This window comes from Poecile atricapillus, chromosome 32 (genome assembly GCF_030490865.1).
Source record: "Poecile atricapillus isolate bPoeAtr1 chromosome 32, bPoeAtr1.hap1, whole genome shotgun sequence".
NCBI classification, from domain to species: domain Eukaryota; kingdom Metazoa; phylum Chordata; class Aves; order Passeriformes; family Paridae; genus Poecile; species Poecile atricapillus.
In genome coordinates this window covers 1,791,347-1,818,875 of record NC_081280.1, presented here as the reverse complement: position 1 = coordinate 1,818,875, position 27,529 = coordinate 1,791,347, and the positions used below count along the sequence as shown (strand labels likewise).

Genomic DNA, 27,529 nt, shown 5'->3' with positions numbered 1-27,529 from the left:
GGTACATATGAAAATAAAATCAAGAAGAAAAAGAGGATCTTTAACCAGGGCCTTTCCCTAAGAAACTCCAGGACTGCACTGAGCAGGTTCAGGGGCAGAACACATCCCGCAGCCAGCCCAGGAGCCATGAGTTCCTGTGGACCAGGAGCCCCACAGCAGTGCTGGGGGGTTTCTGACCCTCGGGGCCCACTGAGGCTCTCCTGGGCCAGGAAGCTGCCTCAGGTTCCACAGCACCCAGGCACCACACAGGTGCCTCAGACCCACCAGAGCACAGCCACCACGAGAGGGTGAGACTCTTCTGCCTCACACTCCAGGAGTGGAGAGGGACCTCCCAGGTCCCTGTTCTGTCCCTTGGCACATTCATTTCAGCCTGACCCTCAAAGCCTTGCTCAGCAATACCCCCTGCTAGAGCAGGACGTGTCTCCTATCAAAGATCGCTCCTCTGACCAAAGTGATCCCACCCCAAAGGCCAGGCCTTCTGCTGTGCTCTGGAAGGGGTTCTGCAGGCAGTGTGCTCAGGGGAGAGACCTCCACTGGCCTCTCTTCTCTCAGGAATAACACATCGCATCCCAAGGGCTCCCAAGGATTGACACAGACAAGAGGAACGGGGTACATGAGTCCACACTTACTTATGGAACTGGCTAATATCAACCAATCCATTTCTTCTAGCCACTGGTTCACCTGAAAAGAAAAAGAAAAATGAAAAATGAAAAAGCGGAAACTTCAATATTTCCCTAATGATTTCCAGAATTCATTAAAGAGCTTCTTTGGGACATGTATGTCCCTTGTACTACTCAAGCCTCTGATCTCCTCAAGGTTTTTTAAATTACCTCTTTTCCCTTCCATCATTCTCTAAACATAAATAATATAACTCTTAGCAAAAAAAATTAGCCATGTCCTTGTTTCTTGTTACCTGTGTCCTTTTTTCAAGATTAACTCTGCAATGCAAAGGAAAAGAGGGGCAAAATCTCAGTGGTGGGCAAGGACTAGAGAAGATAATGCAGTTGGTAAGATGTTCTGTTGTACTTCCAGCGGGTCCCTAAGCCATCTTCAACAAAATTTAACAGAATTACTAGGTTGGAAAAGACCTTCAAGATCATCAAGTCCAACCCATGCCCTAACACCACAACCATACAATGGCAACAAGTGCCATATCCAGTCCTTTTTTAAAAGAAATTTTAAAATCTTGTCTACCCTGGAGCTCTGAGAATTCTCACAGACACACACATCATCTTCCTTGGTCAAAATGAAGACCTTCTGCTTTTGCAGAGTGCAGAACCTGGTATTCAACCCCAGCCACAATTTTCCACAGAGGAAAAGGACCATTTTCAATTCCTTGAGACTCAAATCCTGGAGGTTATCCTGACCAGCTATGAAGAAATCTATGGAGAAAGGACAGCGGTGAATTTGGCTGGCTGCCAGATGCCCACCAAATGTCTCTCACTTCCCCTTCTCAACTGGACAGGAGGAAAAAATACAACTGAAGAGCTCACATAGAGTCTGGGACATCCCTCACCAGTTGCCATCATGGGCAAACCAGACTCAAGTTGGGGACGATTGCTTTCCTTTCTCAGCAATTCCCAATAGAGTAGAAAACCACCAAAAAAAGACAAAAGCAAAACAGCCTCACTCCCACTCTCCCCTCCTCCTGGCTGTGAACACACCTGGTGCAGGTGGCTGGGGGCAGCTGCAAGTTGAGCTCCAGGTGGGAACCCGAGACAAGAGCCCATGAACTGCCAACAAAGCACAGCAAAGGGCACCAGGAGTGGTGGCACAGCTGGGGAAGGGACACCAAGAGACCCAGCAGGAGCCGAGGGCTTGGGAGGAAGAGCCAGACTTGAGCCTTGGGCACACAGACTGTGAGGAGATAAAACTGAGGGATTCCTTTGTGGGAGAAACAGCTCAGGCTGTTCCCAGCTCTACTGGGAATAAATGGCTTTATGGACTCAGACATCTGAGACTCTGCTGTGGGAAACCTGGGCTGAAGCAGGGAGGACACAGGGGCTGAGTGTGGGAGTGGGGTGTGTGGGGAGTCCAGCAGGGCCCATTGGGGCACTGGAGCCACTGCTGTGGAGGGGCTCCGGTCCCAGCACCAAACATCTCCGGTGGTGGGAGTGTGCTGGCCAGAGAGCCTCGGGAATGGTCAGACCGGGAACTTCCCTTAACACCCCCTTCTGCACAGCTGCTGCAGGAAGCACGGCCTCGCTGACCCTTCCAACAACTCCGCCTGTCCCTTCTGACTGCATCCATCACAGCAGCAATGACAGGTGAAGGCAGAAACAGGGACTGCTCAGGAGTGAGGAAAGGCCTGCTCAGGGCACAGCTCACTGCCCTGCTCTGCTCTCCCTCTCTTCTTGCACTCCATTTCCCTGTGCTGTCTGCTCCCTGTGGCTTTTTGTCTTCTTTGCCCAGGGCCATGTTCCAGAGAAGGAGGAGGACCTGGACTGAATTAAGGAACCCCTTGCCAAAAGCTGCTGCATGTCAAGAAAGCTTTCCTGGTGTTCGAGGGGAGTACAGACCCAGGTGAGGAAAAGAGCTCCACTGAAGACTGTAAATAGAGAAATGTCAGCAGGGACCCCAGAGAAGTCACAGCCCCAGGGCCGGTGGCTGTCCCAGAACTGAAGGAGTCAGACAGGAAATGCCTGGGATCTTTGCCAGGACTGAACTCTGCTCAATTTCCTCCCACCACCTTTTCCTGTTTTGCTCTGGTCTGAAAGGAGGGAAAGCATATAAATGGCATAAAACACTCAATATTTGAGGGGTTTTCTCCTGAAAGCAGAGCAATAGAATGATGGCTTCTTAAAGGGTAACAATGAATTAATGATGTGCACGTGGAACTGTCCTGAATGTGCCTCTGCTATCGATGACTGATGAGCACAAACATTTTCCTGAGATCACCACTCATGGAAAGATGGTTGTGCTTCCCAGAATAGGTCACCCCACTTCTCACAGTCAGAGACAAATTGTTCTCTCTGTCTCTCTTTGTGTCTCTCTCATATCTAAAAGGAGCCCTGACAACTGTTTGAGACTGGCTTATAATTAATAAAATTATTTTATGCAGGGTCAGATCTGCAATCCTGAGCCAAAACTGAAGCTTTGAGGGGAAAAAAGAAAAGGAAGGGGGAAAGAGAGGAGAGGGGAGGAGAAGGAAAAAAGAAAAGAAAGGGAAAGGGAAAGGGAAAGGGAAAGGGAAAGGGAAAGGGAAAGGGAAAGGGAAAGGGAAAGGGAAAGGGAAAGGGAAAGGGAAAGGGAAAGGGAAAGGGAAAGGGAAAGGGAAAGGGAAAGGGAAAGGGAAAAAAAGTACAGCCAAAAGAGAAAAAGGAAGAAACTCTCTCTTCTGCATTGTCAGTGATGTCTCTGTTGGTCTCTGTTGTCTGGTCTGCCAACAGAAGCCAAATAAATTAGACATTTTGAATTATGTATTGAGTCTAGTACAACATTAACTGATGTGGGAAATGCAGGCACAGAGATCTCAAAGCCTTGAGCATCCAGGCCCAGAGACAGAGATGGACACAGAGTTTGACCTGAGACCTTGGGGAAGGCTTGGGGCTTTACAACAATGAACCTGTACAAACATGAAGGAAGAATAGAAGCTTGTAATTTAAGTCAAAATATGTTTGAAACATGCTTTCAGCAAGTAGAAATATGCTTTCTAGAAATGAATAAATATGTTAAGTAAGATAATAGAGATTTTGAAGTTACACATATAACCTGTTCTAAAGTCAGTAAGAAATTACAGATACAGCAATGTAAGTTTCTGTAGTGTTCTATGGTTGGATAAGAAAAGACACATTGTGGCAGCATCATGTGAGATGAAGTAATTGATGATTGGTTTATGAAGATGCTGCTGAGCTTTTGTGTGACCTCTTGATTGGTTAAAAGTTTATAAAAGACATTGTAACTAGAATTTAGGTGGCTTCTGAGGTGATGGTGTTGAATGTAACACCTTAAGTGTCTCACCCTTCCCTGAGACTGATGGACTATGCAATAAAATGCCTTTCCTAACATCACTCAGTTGGCCCTGTGTGCTCTGATCCCAATAAATACCAGTATTTGAGCTAAATCCAGGAGGATTGTATGAGTGCTGCAGATATTTCTGTTTGGGCAGAGTCACACTTCTGTTGCCGGTTTTGTTGTTGCAGACACCGATATTCTTAAGGAAATCCCACCAGCACCTGAAGGACAGCTGGAGGATTCCCACCCCAGTGAGCCAGCAGAGCAGTAGCTCCTGACCGGCACAGGTGTCGTGTGGCTGGGCAGCTGTGGTGTAAACGTGCCGGGCAGAGGGGTCCAACCCTGCCCTGGCTGTGCTCCTGCTCACACAGCCAAGGTGCTGTTGGCTTGCTTTGCTGCTGGCTCATGTGCTCCACCTCCCATGTGCTGTCTTTTCACCCTGGAGCTCGGTCAGTTCAGCCAAGAGCCCCAGGAGATGAGTGCTTTACTGGTGGCTTATTGGAAGAGGCTGCCCTGTAGGGCCTATCAGATTTCCTGAGCCCCTTCACCCTTCACAGCTGCTGCCCCTGCCACCACCTGGTTCAGCACCCCAAGTCCATCAAAGCCTCTGGAGCCCCAGCTCCGTGCTCTGCTGCTGGCCTCGGTCCCTGCCCTTCGGTGCCTGGGACCCCACTATTTCCTGGCTGTGACAGCCCAGGCTGGCACTGATGAGCACATCCCTGAGCAGCTCTTCTTTGGGGGGCAGGACCAGGTCCTTGTGAGCATCCCCCTATTCACCCTCCAGGCAGCTCTGCTAAGCCATCGTTCCAAGATCCCCACACTGCTGGAACCCCGCTGCTTCGCCTGGCCAGGAATGCCAGGGCAGTTGCCATTTGCCATGGGAACCTGCTCACTGGCCTCCAGGCTGCCCCCAGAGCTCTTCTGCCAACTCTCCCTGATGATCAAGGAGTTTCTGAACTGCCAAGACAGTGTCCCCCCTTTCTGACCCCTCCACTGCTCACTCACACAATCAACCTTTGCCCACCTTGTTGAGGATCTCCATGCATTCATGCTGCTCTTCACACCTCCCATCCTCATCCTCCCTGGCACTCCCTCTGGCAGAGCCTCTCCAACTGCATTCCTCCAGCCCCCAGGTACAGCCTTCCAAACCATTTAGGGACAGTTTTGGCTCAGAAACAAAATTATGCAGGCAGCTTCTGAGATCAAAACAAGCAATTTTGGGTTCTATGGGGCTCAGAAACTCCCATTCAGGAGCATTTGGCCTAAGAAACTGTAAGTTTGGGAGCTTGGGGACTCAGTGATTTAGGAAGCTTTGAGGTCCCAAACACTGATTTAGAGAGATTTTGGGCTGTGAACAAGCCCAAACTTTAGGCAGTAGGTTAGTAGGTAGTTTAGGTTGAGAAACACCAATTTAGAGAGCATTTGGCTCAAAACCACTGATTTGTGGAATTTTTTGACTCAGGAAGTCCCCTCTAGGCAGCTTTTCAGCTCAAAATTCCAATTTAGGGAGCTCCTGGCCTCAGAAGCACATGTTTAAGGAACTGCAGTACTCAAAAAGGGATGTCGGGAAGCTTTGGGGGTCAGGAAAAGCAACTTGGGGAGCTTTAGGGCTCAGAATTTAATAAGCTTTGTCCAAAGACTCTGGGCTCAAAAGCAGCAATTTAGGATACTTTGGGGCTCAGCAAAACCATTTCAACGTGCTTTTGGTCTCAAAAGCAGCCCTTTCGGGAACTTCACAGCTGAGGATATGGAAGTTTCAGGAGCACTGGGGCTCAGAAACACCAGCCTGGGGAGTTTTTGGGACCTGAAACAGCACTGGGGTTCAGAAATACTGATTTAAGGAGCACTGGGGCTTTTAAAGACTGATTTAGGGACATACTGGTGTAAGAAACCCTGATTTGGGGAGTTCAAGTTTGAGAAAAAACATGTCGGGAACTTTGGCAATCAGGGAGAGTGATTTGGGGATATTTTCAGATCAGAAGGAGCAATTTAGAGAGGGTTTTGACTCCAAAAAACCCAATTGAAGCAGATTTTGGGCTCTGTAGCCCCCATTTAGGGAGCTTTGGTGCTCCAAACCAGCAATTTAGGGAGCTTTTGGGCTGAGAAACATTAATTTTGGGAGCAGAAGGAGCAGCCTGCGGGGAAATGCGCTTACCTGGGACAAGGCTGGGAAGAAGCAGCTCCGTGGTGGGGATGGGAGCGCCGGGGGCTCATCACTCTCCCTCCCCGCTGTATCCCGGTTTTATCTCACCCTGCCACTCCCGATCCACCCCCACGGGCTCCTCCCGCCCCCCAGCACCTCCTTTCTTGCTTCTGCACCGATTTCCCGTAAATCCCGGGGAAACTGAAAGTGAAAACGCTCCTGCCGGGGGTCGGCTCCTGGGGCTGGGGGCCAGAAATGGGCACAGCCCCAGGGGCCCCGGGATGCTCTGGGAGGGGACTGGGAGCACTGGGAGTGAAGCCCCAGTCTGGGGATGGCAAACAGGGCACGCTGCTTGACTTAGGGGCGTCAGGGCTCGGGATTTTGGGAACTTTGTGGTCTCGAAAACCCTGTTTTGGCAGCTTTGGGGCCATGACAGTGGTTTCAGGAGCTTTGGAGCTGAAAAAGATCAATTTGGGGGACTTTGTGGCTCCAGAACACTGATTTTGGGAGGGTTTTGGCTCAGGAAAAAACCCCAAAAAAGCAACTTAGGGATCTCTGAGTCTCAATGAAAGCAATGTAGGGGTATTTTGAACTCAGAAACAGCACTTTGGAGAGATTTTGAGCTCAGAAACACACATTTATGGATATTTTGGTGTCTGAAACACCAATTTAGGGAGCTGAGAAACACTCATTTAGGGAGGATTTGGGCTCAGAAATATCAAATGAAAGAGTTTTTGACCTCCTCAATCAAAAACCTGTTTAAGGGAGGTTTTGTTCACGAGGAGTGGAATACAAGTATGGGGAGGCCTGGCAGTCTGACAAACTGCCAACCAAACCCACCATGGCAAGTGCTGTGTGCCTGTGGTGGTGAAAACAAGCACTGCATGACTGTGAACATTCCCTGTGTCCCATGTCACATGTAACATCCTGTTACAGCTGATGTTATTCTTGCATGAAGAACAAAATGAGATGAAGTGATGTATACTGAAATTTTCAGTTTGAGAAATCACGTTGAATAGCAGAAGGATTGTGGTATTAATTATCACCTTCAGGTCCTTTTGTTTAGGCTTTTTAAAGTTTTTTTTAGAGAAGGAAAATAAAGAGAATACAATTAAATGTTGTTGTTCTGTGTGTAGCATGGGACATGTCCGCTCTAAGCATTTAGATTGTCAAGAGAAAGAAAGTTTAAATGCAGTTGCAAAGTCCAATGCATAGAGGACTAAGAAGGCTGGCTGCAGGCATAGATAAGAAAGCAGTAAAGATAAGAGAAGAGATATTTGAATAAAACTCCAGGAAATCCAGGACACAGATGGTTTTGATACAGGTGAACAATCTGGTCTGTGCAGTACACAGAAAATGGAAAAGCCAGCGGGGGCCATGCAGGTCGTGCCCCTCACCCCAGGGCCAGGTACCTAACGCTCCGTGCTCGGCGGTCCCCAAGTTCCTGCGGCATCGTCAGACACCAGGGGGGCCAAAAGGGCCGCTGAGCCTGGGCCACAAACTGTAAAAGAGTTGCTTGTCTTTCTCAGAATTGTCAACTGTTAGATCATTAATTCTGAATGACTAGTCCAGCCTTGGTATGGACTTTTAAAACTGCCCATCTAAGGCTCTCACATCAGGTGTTTCTATACAGACAAGTGAACCTGTTGCTCTAACACAGGCATTGGAAAAGAGCAAAAAAACCATCTGGATGGATTCTAAATGCACTTTAGTGCTTGCCCACGGAGCAATCTGGAGAGAGGTTTGTTATCAGCACAAGGTGTGTCAGTCAGTCACGGGACACAAATATTACACTTGCTGGAAGCAGGAGAAAAACCAGCTGAAGTTGCAATTTTGCACTGTACAACACATCAGACAGGTAAAATAGAGCCAAAATAGGGAAATGACTTGGCTGACAGCGTGTCTAAAGAGGCTACAGTATAAGAGACGGTGTGAAGATTCTCCCATCTGTCTCATGACTGCCGCAAGGAAAGCCCCTGAACATCACAAGCGACTTGGTACAGGGGCTCTGGCCTGGTTGAGGTGGATGTTTGCCAAGTGATTGTTTGTAGCTGTGCTTGACCATGGTACACTGCCCTTGCTCCGACTGGCGAGTAGAGACTTGTACCCCACACCTGCCCCCTGTGCAATGGGCCTCATCACAATGCTCATCAATCTCCTCTGGTTTTGGCCCTGTGCCCCTCACTTTGTAAAAGACTATAAAATCACACCCAAAATTTACCTTTCTTTGAGGTCTCCCCAACGGACAGAAGACTCTGCGTCGTTGGACGGCTGAGTGGACTTTGACGTTGGTAACTATAATCCACTTACTCTCTTTTTCTTCTGCTTTGCTTTCTCCTCTTTTCTCTCTATCGCATATTAGTGCTGATGAGCACTCAATAAAGTGTGTTTTGCTGTTTAAGTCCTTGGTTTGCTGATAATCTTTTGTACTCTAAGACCAACTAAAAGAACCACATCACGAATCCCACCTTGTGGACCGTGACATAAATTGGCGTCACGGACAGGATTCTGAGAGACAGAAGGGGTTGCAGGTTGTTGTGCAGTCTGTATCAGGGGAAGGACGTTTCTCTTCAGCCGCCCCTAGCCTGCCACACTGGTGAGCAGTGTCTAGAAAGCAAGGGAGGCGACTCGAATTTCTCGCAAGCTGCACACTCCGAGGTGAAAAGCACCCCACACTCATTTGAGGGCTCTGTCTCCAGAATTTTACAAGGGATCTTTGGGTACAAAAGGTGGGACTGATTTTTTATATTTTGACTGCTTGGTGTAGTGGAGAGACCAAGATATTTTAAACTGAAAGAGTTCCTCCCAAGCAGATTTGGTCTCTTCACCCGTACGGGGAAGCGAAGGGAAGCGTAGCATGGGCTGCATAGTGTAACTAAGTTTTACCTCCCTGTAGTGGTATTGGTCCCTTCACACATAAAGATGAATGAAAACTCTGAAAACTCTAGTGCAAAAGATAAAGCTGCATTTTTTTCTTTGTTAGCCAAACACAATGCTAGGCCCTCTCCAGCTGGGGAAGAATGGGCTCAAAATAATTGTTTCAACCTGGAAAATGTAAATGATAGGATTTTCTCTTTGCAACATGAGGCAAAGTCAAAATTTGGCCAAAATAAACCCATAATTTGTTCTGTATTGGGAGCTTGCCTTATGTCAGCTGTAGAGGCTCGCATGAGATGAAGGCAGGAAAAAAATGCAATTATTGAATCCCTACAAAATTCAGTTGAAAGTTTGCAAAATGAAAATCATTTCTTACAAACTGCTCAGAGTGAGGAATGTGCCAAAAATTCACGGTGTGCTGACTCCTTTAAGGAGTCATTGAAAAAAGAAACTCCTCAGATAAATCACATATATCCTCAAGCAGAATTATATTTGGTAAAAAATTGTAGTAAAAATTGTTGTCCCCAAATGAGACCCTTAATTAAAACAGAATATAATTATATCAGTAGTGATGAAGATCTTGATCCACATATAACCACTAAAGAAAACCCATACACTGCTACTGAATTGGCCAAACTAAAAAAGGAGTATGGGCGTCTCCCTCATGAGTCAGAGACAGAATATATATTTGAGTGTCTCTCACAGGGGAGATAAAATTTGATTACCTGAACAAGAAGCAAGTGGTTATTGGGGACATGGTGTTTTCTTAACAACAGGAGAAAACCGCAACCCATGGTCCTTAACACAGTGAGCTGGGACTTAACCCCCTGGAAAGGGGAGATCCTGTAGCTTTGAATGGCTCCCCAGACCAAATTTTAGAAAATAGTCATAAAGCAGCTTGTTTGCAACTGATTCATGAAAGAAAATTAATTGCTGGCTATGAATCACGAATGTTATTACCTGTGAAAGCTGAAATTATGACCCCTTTAATTAGCGGTCTTCCAGAATCGCTTAAACCCACCACTATCCTTCTCCAGAAAACGATAGCTGCCATAAGCCCAGTAGATAGACTAGACAGATTTTTAGGAAACCCAAATAATAGAAGTGGATCCATTGATCCTGGCTTTTTTCCATACATAAATCCTTCACCACACTCACAACACAATTCAGTTGTTGGAGCGCACAAATTTTGGACATGGAGTGAAGTTGCAGAAGAATTGCTAAATTATAATAGAAAATATGGTCCTGTAAAAACCAGAGGAAAAACTAGAAAAAATAAAGGGTGTTAGGTACATTGCCCCTCCTAACATAAAAACAGAAAAAGGTAGGCTGGTTTCTAGCCGACAGTATTGGTGGAACCTGGGGGTGAAGAGAGGGGTACCAAAGGGTTTAATGGATAAACTGTCACTTGAAAAATTAAGTAAATTGGTCTCTCAGTGGCAGGATTCCAGCCCAATTGTAGCAAGTGCTCCTTCTCGCCCTCAACTGATTCTGGGCAGCGGGCCAAAGCAACACCACTCACAGGTTCTGGACAGTGAGCAAAAACAATCAGCAAACTCTTGGTTCACTGATACCTCTGCCAAACGAGAGGGAGAGGTGTGGAGGTGCAGGGCAGTAGCCCTCCACCTTTCCTCTGCTGAATGAATCGTTACTGAGGAAGAAAGCAGCGCTCAGGCTGCAGAGCTGAGAGCTGTTTGGAGTGTTTTCCAGCATGAGGCACAGAATACCTCTCCTGTCTGTATCTACACTAACTCCTATGCTATGTTCAAGGGATACACTGAGTGGCTTCCTTTTTGGCAACAAGAGGATTGGGAAGTAAAGAGAATTCCAGTATGGCAAAAGGAAAAGTGGCAAGAAATTCTACGCTTTGTGCTGGTAAGAGTGGGGAGTATATCTGGGTTAGTCCAAGCTGAAGCTTTTAAGAAAACTACAGGAGAATATGCATGGGTAGCCTCCAATGCTCCGGGGAAAGAGCATACATGCTGGATAATTCCATCATTTTTAATTCTCTGCCTTTTGGTGGCAGACTCTGTTGTGTAACTCCTGTTTCTTTTTACAGAAGAACACTGAGGGACATGAAGATTAGATAAACCATGAATTTATAGATTTAAAATAAATGCTATAGCAAGGCCTATATTAAGTGCAATAATCACATACCATGGTGTGAACACCCCTTTTGTGTTGAATGACAGAACTAACATTTTTCCTTCTTTTCTGTTAATTCAAGGTGATGATGTTTCAATACGCTGCGGACTGGGTACCGGATCCCACACTGAGCCTGTACACAGCCATGTCACTGGATCTCGTGGCCAGGTTATATCTTGTCAAACTCCAAGTCAGGACTTCTGGCTGAATTTGACAGCTGTACAATTGTCTTCTAAGGTTGTGTGTGGTAAAAACAATACCAAATACTGGGGAGAGCTTAATGTTCATGTTTTAATACCTACTACCCCACCACCGATTAAATTGGCACCAAAGATTTTTAAGATTGGACCATATATAATCAGGAAAGCTGGCCAACAGAAGATATTATTTAATCCGGCATGGTCTCTCAAACAAGTCAAATTGCTAATGCAGGACAGTGTCTCAGAGATTCAGCCAGCTTGTTCACTTTTTTTGCAAACTTCCTTTGAGGGGAGGACAACCTGGTTGTGAAAACGTGATTCTTTTCACAAGCGGATGACAAGAGATATAACCGGTGTCGTGGGATCAGGACTAGGAATTTTGAATAGTATTGATTCAGAAGTATTAATGAATAAATTAGCTGCTGTAACTAAAGATTTGACCAAGATGCAACAACCACTACAGTCATCCTTATCAGCTTTGGGAACCCAACGGTGGTTGCTGTCAAATATATTGCCAAATTGGGAAAAGGTAAATGTGGATGATCACAAATTGATAATTGACGCCCTTGGTGCTACACCAAATAATATCTCTCTGGCTCCTAGCTGCATTCAAGCCCAATTGTGGATGCAGTCAGTTGCTGCATCAATTATCAGAGAAGGCGAGGAAGGCACCTTTCCCACTGAGATTTAGAACATAGTCTGGGACAATGCTAATGATTTTGAAAGAGAATTTCAATCTTGGTGGAATTTGGTGAATTTCACCTATGACCCCACCACAAACACAGCCACAGCTTTTGTGTTGACAATACATAATGCTTCAGTACATTCAATTTTTTCCTATCATTGCACTGGGGCTGAATCATGATGGCGCTGTTCTCTCCTTTAGAGCATGGGGAATGGGCCCGTCAGATTGGTGGGAAATGGCAAACTGTTGGTTTAGAAAATTGTATTGTCCAGGAACAACAAGGGTTTATCTGTGAAAGTAATGCAATCAAAACTCAAGATTATTTTTATGATGTCACAGCACATTCTGTGATGTCACAGCCTGCTCTGTGATGTCACACTCTTCTCAATGATATCTGACCTCCACCCCATGATGTCACAGCCATATCTGTGATTTCACAGAGACAGCCCATGATGTCATAGCTGCTCAGTGACCTCACAGAACCCACTCTGTGATGTCACAGCCCACTCTGTCACCTCATGTCACCAGATGATAAATTGTCTACCCCAGGTGAGCACACACTGCTCCTTCTCCAAACCCACTGGCCCATGGACACCACACAATGCCCATTGTGGAAGGAGGGGAACTGGAAGTTCTCCAGCCTCAGTGTCCTGCCAGCTCAGCCAGGCCCACTGGAACATTGGGCTCCAGCACCAGCAGGGACCAGCAGAGAGAGCCCAGCACAGAAGAATGCATGTGGAAAGGGGAGGGGAAATATGTTCATCATTTTGGGCTCATGATTACCATATGTCTGTTTAGTCTGGGACAATCAATGAATGGCTGTGTGCAAAATACAGAATAGAAACAGAAACTTCCCTGTGCTCAGCATGCCCGGCTTTGGGAGGAGCTGTCCCCCCGAGCATCCGGCCACATAAAGAATGCTGCTTCTCAATGCTGCATTGCTGCTGAGGAGTTTTTATTTTAGGGAATTTTGGGCACACTCCCAGTGCCAAGGAAAGCTGTGTCTGCTGCTGTTCACAAACAGAGAAGGGCTGCTGGGAGATGTGGTGGTCAGAGGCTGCCTGGGGTACAGTGACCATGGAATAATCGAGTTTTCAATATTCTGGGACAGAAGGAGGGGCAGCAACAAAACTTCTACACTGGAATTATGGAGGACAGACTTTGGCCAGTTCAGGATGCAGATTTGGGGAGAACTGAATCAGGTACTGATTTTTGTAAGGGAAACAGCCCTTAAAAACAAAGGGGTCCAGGAAGGATGGACACACCTCAGGAAAGTAAACTTAAGGGGGAAGGAGCAGCCTGTCCCTGTGTGCCAAAAGATGAATCAGTGAGGAAAATGCCTGGCCTGGCTGGGCATGGAGCTTTTTCCAGGAACTCAGGGAAAACCATGGACACATCACCTTTGGACAGAAGGTCAGGAAACTCAGGGAATATTCAGGGATGTCTTTAGGTCTTGCAGAAAGGAAATGAGAGAGGTGAAAGCTCAATTTAGACTTAACCTGGCAGCATCTGTGAAGGATAATAAAAATAATGTTATCAATACATTAATGGCAAAGGAGGTTAAGTAAGGACAACCCCCATTTCTTATTGGGGGGATAAGGTTGCCAAAGATGAGGAAAAGGACTACTGGGATCAGAGCACACAGGGCCATCTGAGTGATGTTAGAAAAGATATTTTATTGCACAGTCCATCAGTCTTAGGGAAGGGTGAGACACTTGAGGTGTTACATTCAACACCATCACCTCAGAAACCACCTAAATTCTAGTTACAATGTCTTTTATAAACTTTTTAACCAATCAAGAGGTCACACAAAAGCTCAGCAGCATCTTCATAAACCAATCATCAATTGCTTTGTCTCACACGATGCTGCTGCAATGTGTCTTTTCTTATACAATCACAGAACACTACAGAAACTTAGATTGCTGCATCTGTAATTTCTTACTGACTTTAGAACACGTTATATGTGAAACTTCAAAATCTCTATTATCTTACTTAACATATTTATTCACATATAGAAAGCATATTTCTACTTGCTGAAAGCATGTTTCAAACAGATTTTGACTTAAATTACAAGCTTCTGTTCTTCCTTCATGTTTGTACAGGTTCATTGTTGTAAAGGCCCAAGCCTTCCCCAAGGTCTCAGGTCAAACTCTGTGTCCATCTCTGTCTCAGGGCCTGGATGCTCAAGGCCCTGAGAACTCTCTGTGCCTGCATTTCCCACATCAGTTAATGTTGTACTGGACTCAATACATAATTCAAAATGTCTAATTTATTTGGCTTCTGTTGGCAGACCAGACAACAGAGACCAACAGAGACATCACTGACAATGCAGAAGATAGAGTTACTTCCTTTTTGTTTTTTGGCTGTACTTTTTTTCCCTTTCCCTTTCCCTTTCTTTTCTTTTCTTTTTCCTTCTCCTCCCCTCTCCTCACTTTCCCCCTTCCTTTTCTTTTTTCCCCTCAAAGCTTCAGCTTTGGCTCAGGATTGCAGATCTGACCCTGCATAAAATAATTTTATTAATTATAAACCAGTCTCAACCAGTTGTCAGGGCTCCTTTTAGATATGAGAGAGAGACAAAGAGAGACAGAGAGAACAATTTGTCTCTGACTGTGAGAAGTGGAGTGACCTATTCTGGGAAGCACAACCATCTTTCCATGAGTGGTGATCTCAGGAAAATGTTTGTGCTCATCAGTCATCGATAGCAGAGGCACATTCAGGACAGTTCCACGTGCACATCATTAATTCATTGTTACCCTTTAAGAAGCCATCATTCTATTGCTCTGCTTTCAGGAGAAAACCCCTCAAATATTGAGTGTTTTATGCCATTTATATGCTTTCCCTCCTTTCAGACCAGAGCAAAACAGGAAAAGGTGGTGGGAGGAAATTGAGCAGAGTTCAGTCCTGGCAAAGATCCCAGGCATTTCCTGTCTGACTCCTTCAGTTCTGGGACAGCCACCGGCCCTGGGGCTGTGACTTCTCTGGGGTCCCTGCTGACATTTCTCTATTTACAGTCTTCAGTGGAGCTCTTTTCCTCACCTGGGTCTGTACTCCCCTCGAACACCAGGAAAGCTTTCTTGACATGCAGCAGCTTTTGGCAAGGGGTTCCTTAATTCAGTCCAGGTCCTCCTCCTTCTCTGGAACATGGCCCTGGGCAAAGAAGACAAAAAGCCACAGGGAGCAGACAGCACAGGGAAATGGAGTGCAAGAAGAGAGGGAGAGCAGAGCAGGGCAGTGAGCTGTGCCCTGAGCAGGCCTTTCCTCACTCCTGAGCAGTCCCTGTTTCTGCCTTCACCTGTCATTGCTGCTGTGATGGATGCAGTCAGAAGGGACAGGCGGAGTTGTTGGAAGGGTCAGCGAGGCCGTGCTTCCTGCAGCAGCTGTGCAGAAGGGGGTGTTAAGGGAAGTTCCCGGTCTGACCATTCCCGAGGCTCTCTGGCCAGCACACTCCCACCACCGGAGATGTTTGGTGCTGGGACCGGAGCCCCTCCACAGCAGTGGCTCCAGTGCCCCAATGGGCCCTGCTGGACTCCCCACACACCCCACTCCCACGCTCAGCCCCTGTGTCCTCCCTGCTTCAGCCCAGGTTTCCCACAGCAGAGTCTCAGATGTCTGAGTCCATAAAGCCATTTATTCCCAGTAGAGCTGTTTCTCCCACAAAGGAATCCCTCAGTTTTATCTCCTCACAGTCTGTGTGCCCAAGGCTCAAGTCTGGCTCTTCCTCCCAAGCCCTCGGCTCCTGCTGGGTCTCTTGGTGTCCCTTCCCCAGCTGTGCCACCACTCCTGGTGCCCTTTGCTGTGCTTTGTTGGCAGTTCATGGGCTCTTGTCTCGGGTTCCCACCTGGAGCTCAACTTGCAGCTGCCCCCAGCCACCTGCACCAGGTGTGTTCACAGCCAGGAGGAGGGGAGAGTGGGAGTGAGGCTGTTTTGCTTTTGTCTTTTTTTGGTGGTTTTCTACTCTATTGGGAATTGCTGAGAAAGGACAGCAATCGTCCCCAACTTGAGTCTGGTTTGCCCATGATGGCAACTGGTGAGGGATGTCCCAGACTCTATGTGAGCTCTTCAGTTGTATTTTTTCCTCCTGTCCAGTTGAGAAGGGGAAGTGAGAGACATTTGGTGGGCATCTGGCAGCCAGCCAAATTCACCGCTGTCCTTTCTCCATAGATTTCTTCATAGCTGGTCAGGATAACCTCCAGGATTTGAGTCTCAAGGAATTGAAAATGGTCCTTTTCCTCTGTGGAAAATTGTGGCTGGGGTTGAATACCAGGTTCTGCACTCTGCAAAAGCAGAAGGTCTTCATTTTGACCAAGAAAGATGATGTGTGTGTCTGTGAGAATTCTCAGAGCTCCAGGGTAGACAAGATTTTAAAATTTCTTTTAAAAAAGGACTGGATATGGCACTTGTTGCCATTGTATGGTTGTGGTGTTAGGGCATGGGTTGGACTTGATGATCTTGAAGGTCTTTTCCAACCTAGTAATTCTGTTAAATTTTGTTGAAGATGGCTTAGGGACCCGCTGGAAGTACAACAGAACATCTTACCAACTGCATTATCTTCTCTAGTCCTTGCCCACCACTGAGATTTTGCCCCTCTTTTCCTTTGCATTGCAGAGTTAATCTTGAAAAAAGGACACAGGTAACAAGAAACAAGGACATGGCTAATTTTTTTTGCTAAGAGTTATATTATTTATGTTTAGAGAATGATGGAAAGGAAAAGAGGTAATTTAAAAAACCTTGAGGAGATCAGAGGTTTGAGTAGTACAAGGGACATACATGTCCCAAAGAAGCTCTTTAATGAATTCTGGAAATCATTAGGGAAATATTGAAGTTTCCGCTTTTTCATTTTTCATTTTTCTTTTTCTTTTCAGGTGAACCAGTGGCTAGAAGAAATGAGTTGGTCGAGGTTAGCCAGTTCCATAAGTAAGTGTGGACTCATGTACCCCGTTCCTCTTGTCTGTGTCAATCCTTGGGAGCCCTTGGGATGCGATGTGTTATTCCTGAGAGAAGAGAGGCCAGTGGAGGTCTCTCCCCTGAGCACACTGCCTGCAGAACCCCTTCCAGAGCACAGCAGAAGGCCTGGCCTTTGGGGTGGGATCACTTTGGTCAGAGGAGTGATCTTTGATAGGAGACATGTCCTACTCTAGCAGGGGGTATTGCTGAGCAAGGCTTTGAGGGTCAGGCTGAAATGAATGTGCCAAGGGACAGAACAGGGACCTGGGAGGTCCCTCTCCACTCCTGGAGTGTGAGGCAGAAGAGTCTCACCCTCTCGTGGTGGCTGTGCTCTGGTGGGTCTGAGGCACCTGTGTGGTGCCTGGGTGCTGTGGAACCTGAGGCAGCTTCCTGGCCCAGGAGAGCCTCAGTGGGCCCCGAGGGTCAGAAACCCCCCAGCACTGCTGTGGGGCTCCTGGTCCACAGGAACTCATGGCTCCTGGGCTGGCTGCGGGATGTGTTCTGCCCCTGAACCTGCTCAGTGCAGTCCTGGAGTTTCTTAGGGAAAGGCCCTGGTTAAAGATCCTCTTTTTCTTCTTGATTTTATTTTCATATGTACCTGATATCCAGTACCGATGGCTGTTGGCTATGGGGCTCAGAAAGTCACAGCAATGCTGATCAACAAATTCAGTAAGTGTGCTGGATGCCATTCCTCTTGTCTGTGTCCATCCTTGGGAGCCCTTGGGATGTGATGTGTTATCCCTGAGAGAAGAGAGGCCAGTGGAGGTCTCTCCCCTGAGCACACTGCCTGCAGAACCCCTTCCAGAGCAGAAGGCCTGGCCTTTGGGGTGGGATCAGCTTGGTCAGAGGGGTGACCTTCTTTGATCAGAGACACATCCTACTCTAGCAGGGGGTGTTGCTGAGCAACTGGTAATGATTTCAAAGGTGTAGCACATCCCTTCTGGGATTCCCCTTCCTCTCTCTGAACACTAAAGGAGGAATCTCACCCTGGGCTTAACTACAGGGACAAAAGGCAGAAGCCTTTCTGTACAGGTGAGTGCCAGTCCTTGCCTCCACTACCTGGAAACGGAACCCTGCCGAGCAGGAAGGAGATCCAGAGCATGAGGGTCCAGTGCAGTCAGATCAAACAATCCCATCTCTTTGGAAATTCCCATTTCCTAAGGCCTCCAGCCAGTCCTTTGTTATATTGCTCATCCCCATGAGGATGCCCAGGACCCCAGGCTCCCAGGGTGCAGAGATGTCCCAGCAATGGGCTTTTCCCAGCACAGACCAGGACAGCCTGGAAGAGAGGAAACCAAAAAGCAACCTGTAGGAAGAGCCAAGGAGAGACCCTCAAGAAGAGACTTTAAAACAGGATTTGATCATCCTCAGGCAGGATGGGTGGTCTCCCCTTCAAAAGAGCAATGTCAGTTCCCCACTGACACCAATCTTTTTCTACAGGAGAGAGAAAGAAGGAGAAAACCAGAAAACTCCTGGAATGTAAGATAAATGAAGCCTTCCAGGAGCTCAAGGGTAAAATGAAAGCCTTGCAGGAATATCTCCAAAAATTACAGGAGTGCAGACAGAAGGAGCATCAGCTCCTCAGAGCATACCTGGAGGAGAACCAAGGTGAGCAGGGCCATTACCAAGCAGACACTCATCCACCTGAAGGCAGAAGCTGCTCTACAGGCCAACCACTCTGTGAGCTCATCCTGCTCATTTCCTCAGAGGGGATGTGGAGGGACAATCCTCCCATGGGGAACAGCTTCTGTGATCCATGGCACTGAAACACCTCCATGCTGAAGTGTTCTCAGCAGGTGCAGGTGGTCAAAGTCCCTCTCCTGTCCCTCATCTTTGCAGAGGGTGGGTGCTGGCAGTTCTCTCATTGCCTGATACTCGCTGAGGTTCCCCCCTTGAAGTGATGTCCTCATCTCTCTCCCTTTCCCCACTGCCCTTCTCCTGCTGCCCCGGTGCTGGTCCTGTGCTGGGGCACATGTGAGATCAGCCGTGTTTCCCTGTTGATGATGAGCAGGGAGAGGAGCTTTCCTGAGCAGAGCCTGGACGTGTCTGTGAGCGCAGGGCCTGTGCAGAGCAGCTCTGCCTGCAGGAGCTGGTGCTGGGAAGGGGAAGGAGTCAGCTGGGGCAGACTCCAGTGTGGGCCTGGCTGGCCCCAGACTGTGCCCCAGGGCCTGGCTCAGGCCGTGTGTGTTGGGAACATCCTCCTGCCCCCAGGGCTGGGAAAGCTGAGGAACAATCGGCCTTCCCTGACCATGGGTCCTGTTCTTGCTCCAGCTGCAGCCAGCAAAGCCATGGCAAGGAGCAGCCCAGAGGAGTCCAGGGAAACCCCTGGAATTCCTGCTTGCTCAGGCCATTGTGGGCTTAGAAATAAGCCAGTGGCCCACTTTTCAAAGCTGGAGCCTTGTTTATTGAGCTACAGAAAGCACAAATTAGAGGTTGAAGAGGGATGAAATTTTTTTCTGATTTTCTTGGGCCCTCTCTGCTGAAAGCCTGAGGGTAAAGGGAAAACCATTTCCAGATTGTGCCTTCATGGCCAAACAGAATTCCTATGAATTCCCTCTGTCAACGAGGTTAAATCAGAGCCTTTGAGTATCCCTGTCAGATAGCTGGTCTCCTGCTCAAGGAAGAAACATTAGTGATGTCTTTCTTTCTTCACAGGAAAGGAGGGGAACTTGGCAAGGGTCCTGTTATCTAGAATGGAGAATGGAGTCCAGACACTCTCCCAAAGAATTCAGACTCTGCAAAACGATGTACAAGAATGGCCAGAGACCACAAAGTATGAGCTTGAACTTCTCAGAGCAGACCTGGAGATGAACCAAGGTGAGCAGGGCCATTACCAAGCAGACACTCATCCACCTGAAGGCAGAAGCTGCTCTACAGGCCAACCACTCTGTGAGCTCATCCTGCTCATTTCCTCAGAGGGGACATGGAGGGACAATCCTCCCATGGGGAACAGCTTCTGTGAGCCATGGCACTGAAACACCTCCATGCTGAAGTGTTCTCAGCAGGTGCAGGTGGTCAAAGTCCCTCTCCTGTCCCTCATCTTTGCAGAGGGTGGGTGCTGGCAGTTCTCTCATTGCCTGATACTCGCTGAGGTTCCCCCCTTGAAGTGATGTCCCCATCTCTCTCCCTTTCCCCACTGCCCTTCTCCTGCTGCCCCACTGCTGGTCTCGTGCTTGGGCACATGTGAGATCAGCCTTGTTTCCCTGTTGGTGATGAGCAGGGAGAGGAGCTTTCTTGAGCAGAGCCTGGACGTGTCTGTGAGCACAGAGACCCTCTTTCAGGGACATTAAACCAGAGCCTTTGGGTATCCTTGTGTCAGATAGCTTGTCTCCTCCTCAAGGAGGAATCATTAGTGACCCAATGGCATTGTTCTTTCTTTACAGGAAAGAAAGAGGAGGAAATTTCAAGGGCCCTGGTATCCAGAATGACTTGGAAATTCCAGCAGCTCTTTCAAAGAATTGGAAGTTTGGAAAAAGATTTACAGAAATTGCTGAAGTCATCACAGCATGAGTTTCAGCTTCTCAGAGCAGGGCAGAAGTAACAAGGTGAGCAGGGGCATTGCCAAGCAGGCTTCCATCTCTCTGAAGGCAAAAGCTGCTCTACAGGCCAACCACCCTGGGAGCTCATCTTGCTCAGCTCCTCAAAGGGGATGGGGAGGGACAGTCCTTACCTGGACAGAGGCCCAAAGAAGCTGACTTTAGTCATGGGATTCACCACCATCCATCCATCCTGTGAGTAAAGTCAGCTTTTCTGAGCCCCTCAGCTTTTGTGATCCCTGGCACGGAAACTCCTCTGTGCTGAAGTGTTCTCTGCAGGTTCTCTTGGACTCTGCAAGGCTCCTCTTGGCTCTCTTGTCTTTGAAGAGTGTGTGTAGGCATGACCTGACATGTGGTAAAGGTGTCCAAATCCTCCTGCCCACTCACCTTCCCCATGACAGAGTGTTGTCTGCCACAGCCCACAGATGCTGTCAGGGGAGATGGAGAGAGATGATCCCTGCTCTCCATCCTGCCCCCCAGCTCTTTGCCAAGCCCTCAGGAATACCCACAGGGCCTGTGCCCTTTCCTCAGCCCTCCTGCAGTCCATCCATCCAAACCAGCTGAAAGAACCTGATGAGGAATAGGCCCAGTCACCCATCCAGGCTCAGGGCTGACCTTCTGGAAAGGGGCTCTGCAGAGAAGGACCTGGGGGTTCTGCTGGACAAAGAGCTGTCCAAGAGTCAGCAATGTGTCCTTGTGGCCAAGGCACCCAATGGCTGCCTGGGCTGCCTTAGGAAGGGCTTTGCCAACCTCCAAGGGAGGGGCAGCCCTGCTGGGGCACATCTGGAGCTCTGTGTCCCATGCTGGGTTCCTCAGCACAAGAGAAACCTGGAGCTCTTGGGATGGGCCCAACTGAGGAACTACAAAGCTGATCAGAGGCCTGGAGCATCTCTCTGGTGAGGAGAGGCTGAGGGAGCTGGGCCTGTTTGGCGTGGAGAAGAAAAGGCTAAGAGGGGATCTCATCAATGGACAGAAGTGTTTGAAGGGTGGGTGTCAGGAGGATGGAGCTGGGCTCTTCTGGGTGGTGCTGAGTCATGGGGTGAGAGGCAATGGGCAGAAACAGAAACAAAGGAATTTCCACCTAAACACAAGCAAGACCTTCATTACTGTGAGGGTGACTCAGCAGCGGGACCAGTTCTGAGACAGATTGTGGAGACTCCTTCTTTGGAGAAATTCAAAAGGCAACCAGACATAAATCTGACTAATGGTCTCTGGGAGACCCTGTTTGAGTGGGAGCTTGGACTAGAAGACCTCAAGTGGTCCCTTCCAGTCTTACCCATTTGGAGGTTTGTGAGGGTAGGAGGAGCTTCTTATTCCTCTCTCTCTCCTCTTCTCTCTCATGACCAGACGTAAGGGAACAGCTGCAGCTGTGCCCGGGTAGGACTGGATATCAGGAAAAGAACAGAGAATCCCCCAGAGGCTGCTGAGGCACTGAACAGGCTTCCCAGGGTTTGGTCATGGCCCCAAGGCTGCCAGAGCTCCAGGAGCATTTGGACAACACCCCCAGGCACAGGATGGGATTATTGGGGTGTCTTGGGTAGAGCCAGGAGCTGCAATCAGTGATCCCTGTGTGTCCCTTGCAGCTCAGGATATTCCATGATTCTGTTATTCTTTCCAGAGCCCATGTGCCCTTGAACCTTGGGAGGTGGACACTTCAGGGAGAGAAGACAATAGGACTGGGAGAGCCCCAGAGGAAGAGCTTAAGGGAATCTTCGGCAAGGCCTTGTCCCTGTCCTCTGGCTCAGGAGTGCTCAGTCTGTCCTGGTGTGGCTTCTCTCCACCCCAGCTTGCCATGAACAGTGTCCCTTTCCCTGGACAAAGCAGCTCAGGACCTTGATCATTCATGCTCCACTGTGCTTTGGGCTTGGGTCCTCTTTGGCAGGGAAAGATCAGAGACTTCTTGATCTTTTTGAAGTGTAAAGGCCCAGTGTCATTACTGGTTCAAGGTGTCCCCTCAGGACAGACAAGGTCACTGTCCCAGTGATGCTGGTCCTTCCTCTCAGGAAGGACAGTGGAGCCTGCCAAGTGTCCCCATGGGCAACCGGTGCAGGAAAGTGGCCTTCCCTGGGAGCTCCTTCTCTGTGGAAGCCCATGTCCTTTTTAGTCCATGGTCTGGCCATTCTCCTGGCCTCTCTTTCCTGTGTGAAATGAAGGTGAAGCTGAGCTCATCTCTCAGCAGCTTTTAGTCCTCCTTGCACCTCAGAGAAGTTTGAGCCAGGAGCCCCATGTGTGGGAAACAAAATTATCACACACCCTGATTTGCTGTTTCCTTTTGGAGCCATGAGAACAGAACTAATTAAGAGAACGGAGTGAAGAGCAGGAGAGTGTGAGGGTGGTCTCAGAGCAGATAGTTGGTGAATTCTGTTTTGATCCCCCTCTGGTGTATATTAGGGGATACATCCTGAGAAGAATCAAAACCTGGAAATTACTGTGGACAATGAGCAGATTTTAAGGCACTCTGAAAATATTGCAATGGGGAATTAGGAAAATTCAGGAAACAGTCAAGGAGCAGGTGGGCTGTGGTGGGGAAGGTGCATCCCTACAGCAGATGGGACCAGTGAAGAGCCCTTCTGCTACAGCCCCTCCCATTGCATGGCAAACCAGAGGGGTCTCCTGCAGGGAAACTCATCTCCCTTGTTCCCTATCCCTTCTCCCCTGCCACCAGCATGGCATCTTTCTCCTTGAGAATGCCTGCCTAGATTTCAGGTGTGGTTGGAGTTCCTGCTGGTGAACCCCCAAGCATCCCAGTGCCTCAGGCTCTGCTCCCTTTGGAGGATGGCCCAGGGCTCCTGGGTGTTTCCCCACTTTGAGAAGCAGTGTTTCACTCCAGGAGAACATCATTATTTTGGTCAGAGGCTTGGGCAGTGTCTGAGCACATGTAGGGCCCAGCAAGCCTTGGAAAATCCATTCATTGTCTGCTTTTCTCTTTTACCCAGAGAGATTTTAGAAATATAGCTCTACAGAGGCAAGCACAGGGAGAATGGTGGAGACGACACTTCACAGCCTGAGTGCAGCTCTGGAAAACACATTCCACCCCATCAGAGAGCTGTTCTGAGAAGAACATGCTCAGGAAAGGGTGATTTGATGACTTTTGCATTGCCATGTGGTGCCCAAGGCCCTGTCTGTACTTGTCAGGAGCCCTCACATCTCTGGGCAGCATGGGCAGCCAGCTCACACTGCCTCTGCAGCTCCAGCTCTGACTCCTGTTTTGCCTCTTGGGCCTCTCAGGAAAAGTGTCTGGAGCTCATCTTGCTCCAGGTGATCCCAGCAGCTGGTTCTTCTTTCAGCTAAACTAGAGGCCTTTAGCTGATGCCATTTGTCAGGAAAATCCACAAACACCAGAGATTTATGTCCAGAAAGGAGACAGAGTCCTTCAACTTTATTCGAATAAAGGGAGAGTCTGTGGGGCACACACCCAGAGGGTTTTCTCTTTCGAGGTTTTGGAGGATGCAGCCTCCCTTTTATCCCAAACTCCTGGCCTCATGTTGCCCTCTTCCTTTCCCCACTGGTTGAGGTACTTGGAAGGCATGGCCTTCCAGACCCACCTACCCCTTATTCCCCCTTGAACCTACTGTTTTACCCCAAAGTTCAGAAGTTCAGGCCTGTGCAGAGCCTTGTCTGTGTCAGGAGCCAGGCTGAGCTCTAACAAACCAGCTGCCCAAAATCAAGACCTATTTCAAGGACATTATCACCCATACCCTCACCCATCAAATTTTCTGTCAAGACTTTAGCACACATCTTTCCTATCACATTGCACCTTGCTCAAGTCCTGCCAGGGGTTCATCCCATCCCGTGATGAGAGTGGAAATGTGAGGCAAGAAACGTTCCCTTATCCCTGTGGCAGTGTGTGTCACTCTTCCTCTCTAATCCATGTGGAAGCATTATCCTAGACTGGTGCAGTCCTGTTACTGAGGAGGAGCTGCTTAAAGCTTGAAAATCACCTTCAGACTTTGCAAGGAGTTGGTCCTGGCAGCTGCTGTGGTTCAACCCCCTCCAGCAGCCAAGCCCCACACTTGGGGCCACTCACTGATTCCCCCACCAACAGGATTAGGGGAGAATTGAGAGGGTGAAAGTGAATTGAGGTAAAGGCAGTTTAGTAGGGAAAACAAAAGTTGAGCACACAAGCAAAGTGTGGCGAAGCAAAACACCCATTCACATGGGCTGGCAGGTGCTCAGCACCTCCAGGAGAGCAGGGCCCCATCCCATGGAATGGTGACATGGGAAGGCAAACACTCCAAATGTCCCCTACTTTCCCTACTGAGCATACTGTCATAGTCTGGGACATTACTTGGGTCAGCTGGGGTCATCTGTCCTGGCTGTGTCCCCTCCCAACCTCCCACGGACCCCCCAACCCCAATGTGACAGAGTGAAAAGGCCTTGGCTCCGTGTGGCCACTGCTCAGCAGTAACAAAAACATCTCCATTATCATCCCTGTGTTCACCACAGATCCCAAAGACAGCCCCACACTAGATACTGGGAAGAAAATTAATCCAGACCAAACCAGCCCACAGGACACAAGCATTCCTGGAGCTGCTTCCTCCAAGGGATAGAGGAGACAGTGAGGAGTGTGCCAACCACAGGGCCTTGCTGTTCTGCTGACCAAGGTGCCTGTACAGGGGGCATCAGAACCAGCTGCCCTTGGCTGCAGCACAACGAGCCTGGCTTTTTCATGAGCAACATTTTGCTCCCCTGGGTCCCCCCACTACCCACTTGGGCCTCCCAGGTGAGGGCAGGGGATTGGTGATCGAGAAGGAGGGAAAGCTCTGTTGTGTCCCCCTGTGCAGTGGCTCAGTGCACCAAGAGGAGAAATGGGTTTGCTGCAAATCCTGCACAGCCTGGAGCTGCAGGTCATGCCCACGTGTGTCACAGGTGGAACAGGAGAGTCCAGGGCCACAGGACCACCCTGTGGGGGTTGCAGTGGGAGAAGAGGGTCAGATTTGGTGCAGCCTGTGCACATCCTTGGGATGAAATGGACACAGTTCAGAGCCTGGTTGCGAGTTACTGCACAGCACAGATGAACAGAGAGCAAAGACAGGGTGAGAAACAGTGTGCAGTGTTGTAGTAAGTGCCATCACAACCTGAAAGCACTGTGGGAGCGAGATTTCACTAGAAATGGCCTTGACTTCTATCCCTTCAGCTCCAGAGAGGTCCCATCTGATCCTGATCTTCTTTGGTGGTTTTGGAGTATGTCCTCACATGTTGCTGTATTGCACCTCCTATATCTCAGCTTGTTCTAATACTTGATAACCCCTATTTTAAAATGCTACCAAAAAAAAAATTTCCACCCATTTACTGGGACTTTCTTGTGTCACAGCTGGTGCCTATTGCCTTTTGTCCCATCAAGGTCCATCTCCAAGAGGATGTCAAATGGAGAGAGAGATGTAGCAAGGCCATTGAGCCCCAAACTGGTCCCCAAGTCTTACAGACATTTTTACCTTGGCATGTGGTGGAGTCTCCATCCTTGGAGATATTCAAAACCTACTGGATGAGGTTCTGGCCAGCCACCTTCAAGTGTCCCTGCTTGATCAGGGGGGTGGACCAGATGATCTCTGGAGATCCCTTCCAACCTCAATTCATCTCCATTATTCTCTGCAGGGCATGAGACACCTGAAAAGGTTCCGAATCTATGAAGACAAATGGAGTTTTATCTGTACCCAGTTCCTGTGTATGTTGAATTTTCACTTCCTCTTGACTGTTCAATCTTTTGCAGGCATGGTTGTAGGAAGGTGCATAAGAAGACGAGTGGTGCAATACAAACACACAGACAACTTCTGCATGGATGAAATATTGATCACTGAGCAAAATGGGAGCCTGGAATCAATTCACGAGTTTTTGGAGAAATCATTATAATGTATTGTCTCTATCGCTTTATTTCATACTTCTGGTTGTGGTTGAAGAAATAATGGAGCTGGAATGGAAAGGTCCTCAGAAAAGAGGACCTTTTCAAGAAGGTTGTATGTTGCTTCCTACTTTTTCCGTCCAGCCTTCATTGCATTTTTCCTGAGCTTGACCTCCCACGCTGCCTGCATTTCCAGGGCTCACTGTGTGGGGAAATTCTCATGCTGCTGGAAGAGGTAGATAATTTTTAGGGCATTCACCTCCTGTGATTTGGTTTCTAATCCTCCTGTGTCATGGCAGATACATCGACCGTGTGGTACCAACAAAAGATGGAAACAGCAGCCAAAGGCCACCCAAAGCAGAGCAGCTGCAAGACCCAGCAAGTTCTACACCAAATGTCAGGGAGGAGTCCTGGGAATCTTGGACTTCGAATATTGTAGCATTCCATGTATACAAAGAATCTGGGATGTACTGTAGTATGGGAATCATTTCATCTGGAGAATGAAGTGTTCAGTTGCAGTTATGATTTTTATGTTGCATGTTTACTACATTCACATTACCCATCTTCTTTTCTGCTTCTGTTTTTAATAAATCTATATCAATACAAGTTTATATTTAGCATGTTCCTTCTGAGGCTGAAATCTGAACTGTGAACGTCTTGATCCAGGGTAACTCTGGAAACTTACACATGTGTTCTGTGTCTGGTTCTTAAAGCAAGATTTCTGAATATAAGAAATTAGATAATGCACTGAGGAGAGAGATAGTCTGCTATTCCTTCTTCCAGTGAGTCTATCTCTTGCCATCAGTTCCATCTAACCATGGCAGGAGCAAGGAATATATTTCAGAAGAACTATGTGACATAAAGGAAGGGCTTTTATTAAAGTGCTCCTCTTATGCAGGTGCAGAACATCTTTAGGAACACTTAGTTCTGTCCTGTTACCTGGACAATCCTGACTGTTCAGATGTTTCCTTTGCACAAAACAAGGAAGAAATAAGCCAAGAAGGAAGAGGTGTCTTCAGGCTTAAAGGGGAGAAGAAATGTCAGCTGATTCTTGGTGAGCATTGTGCTGGTTTGCCTGTTCCCAGGGGCAAGGAATGAACAAGGGCCTCATGACAATAAAACTTGGTGAGCCCAAGTCAGGTGTCTGTGTCTGCATCACCATCGAGGGTGAGCGATACATTCAGATGCTCCGTCTCTCCTCAGGTG

General features: G+C 48.2%; 2 protein-coding genes across 4 annotated transcripts in view; both read left to right on the top strand.

Annotated features, from left to right (window-relative positions):
* LOC131590198 (olfactory receptor 14C36-like) overlaps window positions 1-27,529 on the top strand; it is a 595,201-nt gene that overhangs the window by 39,046 nt on the left and 528,626 nt on the right. The gene's annotated exons all lie outside the window — the stretch shown is intronic.
* On the top strand, window positions 16,870-26,934 carry LOC131590218 (FYVE and coiled-coil domain-containing protein 1-like). 3 transcript variants are annotated; one of them, XM_058860171.1, is made up of 6 exons: window positions 16,870-16,909; window positions 17,558-17,617; window positions 18,389-18,556; window positions 19,604-19,765; window positions 20,332-20,493; window positions 26,195-26,934. In XM_058860171.1, exons 1-5 carry the CDS (start codon window positions 16,888-16,890, stop codon window positions 20,487-20,489), a joined length of 570 nt encoding a protein of 189 aa, XP_058716154.1. In that variant the 5' UTR covers window positions 16,870-16,887; the 3' UTR covers window positions 20,490-20,493; window positions 26,195-26,934. The 3 variants fall into 3 exon arrangements, with proteins under 3 accessions (XP_058716154.1, XP_058716152.1, XP_058716153.1); XM_058860169.1 differs by having other exon boundaries at window positions 16,870-16,918; XM_058860170.1 differs by lacking the exon at window positions 16,870-16,909 and having other exon boundaries at window positions 26,623-26,934.